This window comes from Siphateles boraxobius, unplaced genomic scaffold (genome assembly GCF_051911475.1).
Source record: "Siphateles boraxobius isolate OS27281-9 unplaced genomic scaffold, OSU_SipBor_1 125, whole genome shotgun sequence".
NCBI classification, from domain to species: domain Eukaryota; kingdom Metazoa; phylum Chordata; class Actinopteri; order Cypriniformes; family Leuciscidae; genus Siphateles; species Siphateles boraxobius.
The window spans coordinates 1,152,501-1,167,500 of record NW_027508728.1 but is presented as its reverse complement, the minus strand read 5'-3'; the positions used below and the strand labels follow the sequence as shown (position 1 = coordinate 1,167,500).

General features: G+C 46.0%; 1 protein-coding gene across 2 annotated transcripts in view; it reads left to right on the top strand.

Annotated features, from left to right (window-relative positions):
• Positions 1-15,000, top strand: part of ddx46 (DEAD (Asp-Glu-Ala-Asp) box polypeptide 46) — an 80,209-nt gene that overhangs the window by 24,510 nt on the left and 40,699 nt on the right. For both annotated transcript variants that reach the window (XM_077224801.1, XM_077224792.1), the window contains exons 9-12: positions 650-770; positions 10,876-11,051; positions 12,275-12,396; positions 13,278-13,356. In XM_077224801.1, the coding sequence (XP_077080916.1) occupies positions 650-770; positions 10,876-11,051; positions 12,275-12,396; positions 13,278-13,356 (498 nt within the window). The remainder of the gene's footprint in view (positions 1-649; positions 771-10,875; positions 11,052-12,274; positions 12,397-13,277; positions 13,357-15,000) is intronic.

The window sequence follows — 15,000 nt, the reverse complement described above, 5'->3', positions numbered from 1 at the left end:
ATAGGCCCCGCCCACTGGCGTCCCGGAACGCGTCAGGATTGTGCGTGTGTGTGTGTGGAGTGTAGTGTGTGGAGTGTAGTGTGTGGAGTGTGGTGTGTGTGTGTGTGTGTGTGTGTGTGTGTGTGTGTGTGTGTGTGTGTGTGTGTGTGTGTGTGTGTGTGTGTGTGTGTGTGTGTGTGTGTGGAGTTTATGACCGAGGCTCAGAGTAATGCAGTTCACAGAGAAGCTTTGTGGAACGGGTGGGTAAATCATTTAAAAAACCCTTGTCATGACCCTTTTAATAAGCAGAAAGCTTTCTGAATTAATGATTTCACTGATGATAGTGTAGGGATCCGCTGTTACCCATGATGCTCAGTGAGCTGATGCTGCGGTTACCCATGATGCTCAGTGAGCTGATGCTGCGGTTACCCATGATGCTCAGTGAGCCGATGCTGCGGTTACCCATGATGCTCTCAGTGAGCTGATGCTGCGGTTACCCATGATGCTCAGTGAGCTGATGCTGCGGTTACCCATGATGCTCTCAGTGAGCTGATGCTGCGGTTACCCATGATGCTCAGTGAGCTGATGCTGCGGTTACCCATGATGCTCAGTGAGCTGATGCTGCGGTTACCCATGATGCTCAGTGAGCTGATGATGCGTTTCCTCCCAGAGGTGAACGAGTACCGTCTGGAGCTGGAGGGCATCGTCGTGAAAGGCAAAGGCTGCCCGAAGCCCATCAAGTCCTGGGTGCAGTGTGGCATCTCCATGAAGGTGATGAACGCCCTGAAGAAGTGAGTACACACACTACACTACACACAATACACAAACTTCACTACACACATTACACTACACGCACTACACTACACGCACTACACTACACACACTACACTACACACACTACACACACTACACTACACGCACTACACTACACACACTACACTACACGCACTACACTACACACACTACACTACACGCACTACACTACACACACTACACACACTACACTACACACACTACACACACTTCACTACACACACTACACTACACACACTACACACACTTCACTACACACACTACACTACACACACTACACACACTACACTACACACACTACACACACTTCACTACACACACTACACTACACACACTTCACTACACACACTACACTACACACACTACACACACTACACTACACACACTACACTACACACACTTCACTACACGCACTACACTACACGCACTACACTACACGCACTACACTACACGCACTACACTACACGCACTACACTACACGCACTACACTACACGCACTACACTACACACACTACACACACTTCACTACACACACTTCACTACACACACTACACTACACACACTACACACACTTCACTACACACACTACACTACACACACTACACTACACACACTTCACTACACACACTACACTACACACATTACACTACACACACTACACTACACACACTACACTACACTACACTACACTACACACACTACACTACACACACTACACTACACACACTACACTACACACACTACACACACTACACTACACACACTACACTACACACACTACACACACTACACTACACACACTACACTACACACACTACACTACACACACTATACACACTTCACTATACACACTACACTACACACACTTCACTACACACACTTCACTACACACACTACACTACACACACTTCACTACACACACTACACTACACACACTTCACTACACACACTACACTACACACACTACACTACACACACTACACTACACACACTACACTACACTACACACACTACACTAGACACACTACACTAGACACACTACACTACACTACACACACTACACTACACACACTACACTACACACACTACACTACACACACTACACACACTACACTACACACACTACACTACACTACACACACTACACTACACTACACACACTACACTACACACACTACACACACTACACTACACACACTACACTACACTACACACACTACACACACTACACTACACTACACACACAACACTACACACACAACACTACACACACTACACTACACACACTACACTACACACACTACACACACTACACTACACACACTACACTACACACACTACACACACTACACTACACACACTACACACACTACACTACACACACTACACTACACACACTACACTACACACACTACACTACACACACTACGCACACTTCACTACACACACTTCACTACACACACTACACTACACTACACACTACACTACACACACTTCACTAAACGCTTCACTACATACGCTTCACTACACACACTACACTACACACACTTCACTACACACTTCACTACACACTTCACTACACACTTCACTACACACTTCACTACACTACACACACTACACTACACACGCTTCACTACACACACACGTCACTACACACACTACACTACACACACTTCACTACACACTTCACTACACACTTCATTACACACACTACACTACACACACTACACTACACACACTACACACACTACACTACACATGCTTCACTACACACGCTTCACTACACACACTACACTACACACACTACACTACACACGCTTCACTACACACGCTTCACTACACTACACTACACACGCTTCACTACACACACTACACTACACACACTTCACTACACACACTACACACTTCACTACACACACTTCACTACACACACTACACACACTAAACTACACACACTTCACTACACTACACACATTACACTACACACACTACAGTACACACACTTCACTACACACACTACACACACTTCACTACACACGCTTCACTGGACACACTACACTATACACACTACACTACACACACTTCACTACACTACACACACTACAGAACACGAACTACACACACTTCACTACACAATTTTCACTACACACGCTTCACTATACACACTACACTATACACACTACACTACACACACTTCACTACACTACACACACTACACTACACACACTTCACTACACACACACTACACTACACACACTTCACTACACTACACACACTACATACACTACACTACACACTTCACTACACTACACACACTTCACTACACACACTTCACTCCACACACTACACTACACACTACACACGCTTCACTACACACGCTTCACTACACACGCTTCACTACACACGCTTCACTACACACGCTTCTCTACACACACTACACTGCACACACTTCACTACACACACTTCACTACACACACTTCACTACACACTTCACTACACACTTCACTACACTACACACACTACACTACACACACTACACTACACACACTTCAATACACACACTACACTACACACACTTCAATACACACACTACACTACACACACTTCACTACACACTCTACACTACACACACTTCACTACACACTCTACACTACATACACTTCACTACACACACTACACTACACACACTACACTACACACACTACACACGCTTCACTACACACGCTTCACTACACACGCTACACTACACACGCTACACTACACACGCTACACTACACACGCTTCACTACACACGCTTCACTACACACGCTTCACTACACACACTCCACTACACACACTACACTACACACACTCCACTACACACACTACACTACACTACACACACTACACTACACACACTATACACACTTCACTACACACACTTCACTACACACACTTCACTACACACACTACACTACACACACTACACACACTTCACTACACACACTACACTACACACACTACACTACACACACTTCACTACACACACTACACTACACACACTACACTACACACACTACACTACACTACACACACTACACTAGACACACTACACTACACTACACACACTACACTACACACACTACACTACACACACTACACACACTACACTACACACACTACACTACACTACACACACTACACTACACTACACACACTACACTACACACACTACACACACTACACTACACACACTACACTACACTACACACACTACACACACTACACTACACACACAACACTACACACACAACACTACACACACTACACTACACACACTACACTACACTACACACACTACACACACTACACTACACACACTACACACACTACACTACACACACTACACACACTACACTACACACACTACACTACACACACTACACTACACACACTACACTACACACACTACGCACACTTCACTACACACACTTCACTACACACACTACACTACACTACACACTACACTACACACACTACACTAAACGCTTCACTACACACGCTTCACTACACACACTACACTACACACACTTCACTACACACTTCACTACACACTTCACTACACACTTCACTACACACTTCACTACACACTTCACTACACTACACACACTACACTACACACGCTTCACTACACACACACGTCACTACACACACTACACTACACACACTTCACTACACACTTCACTACACACTTCATTACACACACTACACTACACACACTACACTACACACACTACACACACTACACTACACACGCTTCACTACACACACTACACTACACACGCTTCACTACACACGCTTCACTACACTACACTACACACGCTTCACTACACACACTACACTACACACACTTCACTACACACACTACACACTTCACTACACACACTTCACTACACACACTACACACACTAAACTACACACACTTCACTACACTACACACATTACACTACACACACTACAGTACACACACTTCACTACACACACTACACACACTTCACTACACACGCTTCACTGGACACACTACACTATACACACTACACTACACACACTTCACTACACTACACACACTACAGAACACACACTACACACACTTCACTACACAATTTTCACTACACACGCTTCACTATACACACTACACTATACACACTACACTACACACACTTCACTACACTACACACACTACACTACACACACTTCACTACACACACACTACACTACACACACTTCACTACACTACACACACTACATACACTACACTACACACTTCACTACACTACACACACTTCACTACACACACTTCACTCCACACACTACACTACACTACACTACACTACACACTACACACGCTTCACTACACACGCTACACTACACACACTTCTCTACACACACTACACTGCACACACTTCACTACACACACTTCACTACACACACTTCACTACACACTTCACTACACACTTCACTACACACTTCACTACACTACACACACTACACTACACACACTACACTACACACACTTCAATACACACACTACACTACACACACTTCAATACTCACACTACACTACACACACTTCACTACACACTCTACACTACACACACTTCACTACACACTCTACACTACATACACTTCACTACACACACTACACTACACACACTACACTACACACACTACACACGCTTCACTACACACGCTACACTACACACGCTTATCTACACACGCTTCACCACACACGCTTCACTACACACGCTTCACTACACACGCTCCACTACACACACTACACTACACACACTCCACTACACACACTACACTACACACACTACACTACACTACAGTACACACGCTTCACTACACACACTACACTACACTCGTTTCACTACACACGCTTCACTACACACACTTCACTACACACACTACACTACACACACTTCACTACACACACACTTCACTACACACACTACACACACTTCACTACACACGCTACACACACTTCACTACACACGCTTCACTACACACACTACACACACACTACACTACACACACTACACTACACACACACTACACTACACACACTACACTACACACACACTACACTACACACACTACACTACACTACACACACTTCACTACACTACACTACACACACTTCACTACACTACACACACTACACTACACACACACTACACTACACACACTACACTACACACACTTCACTACACACACTTCACTACACTACACACACTACACTACACACACTTCACTGCACACACTACACTACACAAACTACACACACTTCACCACACTCACAGACACGCATCACACACTCACAGACACGCATCACACACTCACAGACACGCATCACACACTCACAGACACGCATCACACACTCACAGACACGCATCACACACTCACAGACACGCATCACACACTCACAGACACGCATCACACACTCACAGACACGCATCAGACACTCACAGACACGCATCACACACTCACTGACACGCATCACACACTCACTGACACGCATCACACACTCACTGACAAGCATCACACACTCACTGACACTCACAGACACGCATCACACACTCACAGACACGCATCACACACTCACAGACACGCATCACACACTCACTGACACGCATCACACACTCACTGACACGCATCACACACTCACTGACACGCATCACACACTCACTGACACGCATCACACACTCACTGTCACGCATCACACACTCACTGACACGCATCACACACTCACTGACACGCATCACACACTCACTGACACGCATCACACACTCAACGACACGCATCACACACTCACTGACACGCATCACACACTCACTGACACGCATCACACACTCACAGACACGCATCACACACTCACAGACACGCATCACACACTCACAGACACGCATCACACACTCACAGACACGCATCACACACTCACAGACACGCATCACACACTCACAGACACGCATCACACACTCACAGACACGCATCACACACTCACAGACACGCATCACACACTCACAGACACGCATCACACACTCACAGACACGCATCACACACTCACAGACACGCATCAGACACTCACAGACACGCATCACACACTCAGACACGCACCACACACTCACAGACACGCATCAGACACTCACTGACACGCATCACACACTCACTGACACGCATCACACACTCACTGACACGCATCACACACTCACTGACACGCATCACACACTCACTGACACGCATCACACACTCACTGACAAGCATCACACACTCACTGACACTCACAGACACGCATCACACACTCACAGACACGCATCACACACTCACTGACACGCATCACACACTCACTGACACGCATCACACACTCACTGACACGCATCACACACTCAACGACACGCATCACACACTCAACGACACGCATCACACACTCACTGACACGCATCACACACTCACTGACACGCATCACACACTCACTGACACGCATCACACACTCACTGACACGCATCACACACTCACTGACACGCATCACACACTCACTGACACGCATCACACACTCACTGACACGCATCACACACTCACTGACACGCATCACTTACTCACAGACACGCATCACTTACTCACAGACACGCATCACTTACTCACAGACACGCATCACTCACTCACAGACACGCATCACTTACTCACAGACACGCATCACTTACTCACAGACACGCATCACACACTCACTGACACACACTCACAGACACGCATCACACACTCACAGACAGGCATCACACACTCACAGACAGGCATCACACACTCACAGACAGGCATCACACACTCACAGACAGGCATCACACACTCACAGATACGCATCACACACTCACAGACACGCATCACACACTCACAGACACGCATCACACACTCACAGACACGCATCACACACTCACAGACACGCATCACACACTCACAGACACGCATCACACACTCACAGACACGCATCACACACTCACAGACACGCATCACACACTCACAGACACGCATCACACACTCACAGACACGCATCACACACTCACAGACACGCATCACACACTCACAGACACGCATCACACACTCACAGACACGCATCACACACTCACAGACACGCATCACACACTCACAGACACGCATCACACACTCACTGACACGCATCACACACTCACTGACACACACTCACAGACAGGCATCACACACTCACAGACACATCACACACTCACAGACACGCATCACACACGCATCACACACGCATCACACACGCATCACACACTCACAGACAGGCATCACATACTCACAGACAGGCATCACACACTCAGACACGCATCACACACTCACTGACACGCAACAGACACGCATCACACACTCACTGACACGCATCACACACTCACTGACACGCATCACACACTCACTGACACTCACAGATACGCATCACACACTCACTGACACACACTCACAGACACGCATCACACACTCACTGACACACACTCACAGACAGGCATCACACACTCACAGACACATCACACACTCACAGACACGCATCACACACCCACAGACACGCATCACACACTCATAGACAGGCATCACACACTCACAGACAGGCATCACACACTCACAGACACGCATCAGACACTCACTGACACGCATCACACACTCACAGACAGGCATCACACACTCAGACACGCACCACACACTCACTGACACGCACCACACACTCACTGACACGCACCACACACTCACTGACACGCATCACACACTCACTGACACGCATCACACACTCACTGACACGCATCACACACTCACTGACACTCACAGACACGCATCACACACTCACTGACACGCATCACACACTCACTGACACACACTCACAGACACGCATCACACACTCACTGACACACACTCACAGACAGGCATCACACACTCACAGACACATCACACACTCACAGACACGCATCACACACCCACAGACACGCATCACACACTCACAGACAGGCATCACACACTCACAGACAGGCATCACACACTCACAGACACGCATCAGACACTCACAGACAGGCATCACACACTCACAGACAGGCATCACACACTCAGACACGCACCACACACTCACTGACACGCATCACACACTCACTGACACGCATCACACACTCACAGACACGCATCACACACTCACAGACACGCATCAGACACGCATCACACACTCAAACACGCATCACACACTCACAGACACACATCACACACTTCACTACACATCACACACTCAAACACGCATCACACACTCACAGACACGCATCACACACTTCACTACACTCACACACACTTCACTACACACATCACACACTTCACTACACACATCACACACTCACAGACACGCATCACACACTCACAGACACGCATCACACACTCAGACACGCATCACACACTCACAGACACGCATCACACTCACAGACACGCATCACACTTACAGACACGCATCACACTTACAGACACGCATCACACTCACAGACACGCATCACACACTCACAGACACGCATCACACACTCACAGACACGCATCACACTCACAGACACGCATCACACTCACAGACACGCATCACACACTCACAGACACGCATCACACAATCACAGACACGCATCACACACTCACAGACAGACACGCATCACACAATCACTGACACGCATCACACAATCACAGACACGCATCACACACTCACAGACAGACACGCATCACACAATCACTGACACGCATCACACACTCACAGACACGCATCACACACTCACAGACACGCATCACACACTCACAGACACGCATCACACACTCACAGACACGCATCACACTCACAGACACGCATCACACACTCACAGACACGCATCACACAATCACAGACACGCATCACACACTCACAGACAGACACGCATCACACAATCACTGACACGCATCACACACTCACAGACACGCATCACACACTCACAGACACGCATCACACACTCACAGACAGACACGCATCACACACTCACAGACAGACACGCATCACACTCACAGACAGACACGCATCACACACTCACAGACAGACACGCATCACACACTCACAGACAGACACGCATCACACACTCACAGACAGACACGCATCACACACTCACAGACAGACACGCATCACACACTCACAGACAGACACGCATCACACACTAACAGACAGACACGCATCACACACTCACAGACAGACACGCATCACACACTCACAGACAGACACGCATCACACTCACAGACAGACACGCATCACACAATCACTGACACGCATCACACAATCACAGACACGCATCACACACTCACAGACAGACACGCATCACACAATCACTGACACGCATCACACACTCACAGACACGCATCACACACTCACAGACACGCATCACACACTCACAGACACGCATCACACACTCACAGACACGCATCACACACTCACAGACACGCATCACACACTCACTGACACGCATCACACACTCACTGACACACACTCACTGACACGCATCACACACTCACCGACACGCATCACACACTCACCGACACGCATCACACACTCACCGACACGCATCACACACTCACAGACACGCATCACACACTCACAGACACGCATCACACACTCACAGACACGCATCACACACTCACAGACACGCATCACTTACTCACAGACACGCATCACACACTCACAGACACGCATCACACACACAGACACGCATCACACACTCACTGACACACACTCACAGACTCACTGACACGCATCACACACTCACAGACACACACTCACAGACACGCATCACACACTCACAGACAAGCATCACACACTCACAGACACGCATCACTTACTCACAGACACGCATCACACACTCACAGACACACTTTTATTTTGTTCAGTTTCACAGAAAACAAGACTTTAGATTTAATGTAATTTCATATTTCCAAAAATTATATCTTGATTTAAGAGTGTTTAAGAGCCACAGCAATGCCTTTAACCCAGACCTCTCACTGACCCAGGCACAGCTACGAGAAGCCCACGCCGATCCAGGCTCAGGCCATCCCGGCCATCATGTCGGGCCGAGACCTCATCGGCATCGCCAAGACCGGCAGCGGCAAGACCATCGCCTTCCTGCTGCCCATGTTCCGGCACATCCTGGACCAACGGGCGCTGGGCGAGGGCGAGGGGCCCATCAGTACGTGCTCATTACTCCTGTATTCAGTTTGTGCTTATTACTCTTATGATATTCAGTTCTACTGGTGTGTGTGTGTGTGTGTGCTTGAACAGCCCTGGCATCGTGATCCACAGTCAAACTCTCCTTCTCACTGTTACTGTGTGTTTCGGTGTGTTTCCGTGTGTTTCGGTGTGTTTCCGTGTGTTTCCGTGTGTCGCTGTGTGTGGCTGTGTGTCGCTGTGTGTCGCTGTTTGTCGCTCTGTGTCGCTCTGTGTCGCTGTGTGTCGCTGTGTGTGGCTGTGTGTCGCTGTGTGTCGCTGTGTGTCGCTGTGTGTGGCTGTGTGTCGCTGTGTGTCGCTGTTTGTCGCTCTGTGTCGCTCTGTGTCGCTGTGTGTCGCTGTGTGTGGCTGTGTGTCGCTGTGTGTCGCTGTGTGTCGCTGTGTGTCGCTGTGTGTGGCTGTGTGTCGCTGTGTGTGGCTGTGTGTCGCTGTGTGTTTCTGTGTGTCGCTGTGTGTGGCTGTGTGTCGCTGTGTGTTTCTGTTTGTCGCTGGTGAAGATGGACAGGTTACACTATCACTGTCAAATCATATTACAGTGTTTCTCATACATTGGTTTGCAATATCAACACTGGCCGCCGCTAGTACATTTCCATACGTCTTTGACATCGGTGATTAAACACGAGCTCGTCTCAGTCAGAGCGGGTGTTTATATGAGCGTATCTGAGGAGAACTGACCGTCTTTAGAAAAGTTTCCATGTTATTTTCATTGAATCTGTCTTTGTTTCCAGATAAAGCAGTGTTTATGAGTGCGGTTTCTGCCGCTCCTACAGCGCCTCCTGCTGGTGCTCGTTATACACACAGCAGACCTGTATTATATCAACACTAGTGTGGGACACTTCTATAATATTCACTCATGACAGTAAAATAGGGCATTCTGAGTCGATCTACCCCAGTATCTCCTCTCACTCAGTGGGAAGTGTGGTTTACACCCAGTCGTGCTTGGAAATAATACCGTCATATACCGTGAAACCGGGATTTTTTTGATAAATACCATGATATAAATGTTTGGTCATCGCCCAGCACTGGTGCTGACATTTACATTAATAATTTGATCTGATGCACTGATACACTGTACTGTTCCTAAACCTCTCTCTCTCTCTCTCTCTCTCACACACACACACACACACACACACACACACACACACACACACACACACACACACACACACACACACACACACACAGCTGTCATCATGACCCCCACTCGAGAGCTGGCTCTCCAGATCACCAAAGAGTGCAAGAAGTTCTCCAAGTCTCTGGGTCTGCGTGTGGTGTGTGTTTACGGCGGCACGGGCATCAGCGAGCAGGTGTGTATACACACTACACACTAAACCACACACACTACACACTAAACCAGACACACTACACACTAGCACACACACAGTACACACTCAGGGTGTCCGCGGGGTCTTCAAAAGTATTAAAAGTTGATAAATCTATTTAGAGAAAATTAAGGCCCTTAAAAAGTATTAAAGTCTTAAATGCCCTTTTCCACACTCTAACTCAGTGTTGTGTTCACTGACACACACACACACACACACACACACACACACACACACACACACACACTCTAACTCAGTGTTGTGTTCACTGACACACACACACACACACACACACTCTAACGCAGTGTTGTGTTCACTGACACACACACACACACACACACACACACACACACACTCTAACTCAGTGTTGTGTTCACTGACACACACATACACACTCTAACTCAGTGTTGTGTTCACTGACACACACACACACACACACACACACACACACACACACACACACACACACACACACACACACACACACACACTCTAACTCAGTGTTGTGTTCACTGACACACACACACACACGCTCACTCTAACTCAGTGTTGTGTTCACTGACACACACATACACACTCTAACTCAGTGTTGTGTTCTCTGACACACACACTCTATTTTTTTTTTTAAACCTTTATTTAACCAGGAAAAGACTCATTGAGATTAAAAATCTATTTTTCAAGAGTGTCCTGGCCAAGACAGGCAGCAGTACTAAAGCAGTACACTGAGTTAGTACTCTAACTCATTGTTGTGTTCACTGACACACACACACACACACACACACACACACTCTAACTCAGTGTTGTGTCAACTGACACACAAACACACACACACACACACACACTCTAACTCAGTGTTGTGTCCTCAGATCGCAGAGTTGAAGCGAGGAGCAGAAATCATCGTCTGCACTCCTGGCCGAATGATTGACATGTTAGGAGCCAACAGCGGTGAGTGTGACCAGCCTGTGTGTCACGTGACCAGCGTGTGTGTCACGTGACCAGCGTGTGTGTCACGTGACCAGCGTGTGTGTGTGTGTTTGCTGCTCAGAGGATCTTTCTGGGCTCATTGCCAATTTAATGTTCATTAACGTCCATCACTCATTAAGATCTCTATATCCCTAGTGAGCCTTAAAAACATGGATGCCAGAAGAAGAGTCTGTAAAAAACACAAACTATAATATTAAGATAACGTCCGATAACCGATAATTGTTTGTATTTGAAAGCCGATAACCGATATATTGCCTGATAAATGTAAATCCAAATTTTTTTTATATAATAGTCAAAAGTCAAGTCTCAACATGAAAGCCTAATCCCCAGCACACAATTATAAAGTTCTTATTATATTTTATGTAGATTTGTGCTGCACTGACTGCATTTTCCTTTTTTGAAGTGATTCCAATCATATTAAAAACAATTAAAAGCCATCATATTGAACAGTGCGCATCTGAAGAGGCTCAGCTGAAGGAAATATTATTTATCAGCTTTAATATAGCTGCCACATTTTCTTATTGAGCTGATACCGATAACATTAAATATGATCAAACATCGTCTGATACCGATAACAGCTGATACCGATAACATTAAAATATGGACAAACATCGTCTGATACCGATAACAGCTGATACCGATAACATTAAAATATGGACAAACATCGTCTGATACCGATAACAGCTGTTACCGATAACATTAAAATATGAACAAACATCGTCTGATACCGATAACATTAAATATGAACAAACATCGTCTGATACCGATAACAGCTGATACCGATAACATTAAATATAAACAAACATCGTCTGATACCGATAACAGCTGTTACCGATAACATTAAAATATAAACAAACATCGTCTGATACCGATAACATTAAATATGAACAAACATCGTCTGATACCGATAACAGCTGATACCGATAACATTAAATATAAACAAACATCGTCTGATACCGATAACAGCTGTTACCGATAACATTAAAATATGAACAAACATCGTCTGATACCGATAACATTAAATATGATCAAACATCGTCTGATACCGATAACAGCTGATACCGATAACATTAAATATGAACAAACATCGTCTGATTCCGATTACAGCTGTTACCGATAACATTAAAATATGAACAAACATCGTCTGATACGATAACATTAAATATGAACAAACATCGTCTGATACCGATAACAGCTGATACCGATAACATTAAATATGAACAAACATCGTCTTATACCGATAACAGCTGATACCGATAACATTAAATATGAACAAACATCGTCGTATACCGATAACAGCTGTTACTGATAACATTAAAATATGAACAAATATCGTCTGATACCGATAACATTAAATATGAACAAATATCGTCTGATACCAATAACATTAAATATGAACAAACATTGTCTGATACCGATAACAGCTGATACCGATAACATTAAATATGAACAAACATCGCCTGATACCGATAACAGCTGATACCGATAACATTAAATATGAACAAAAATCGTCTGATACCGATATTTGGGGATATTCAAATTAATTAACCAATCATACCATTGATCAGCTCTACCAAACTTGGATGTCTTTTTTCCAGTAATAAA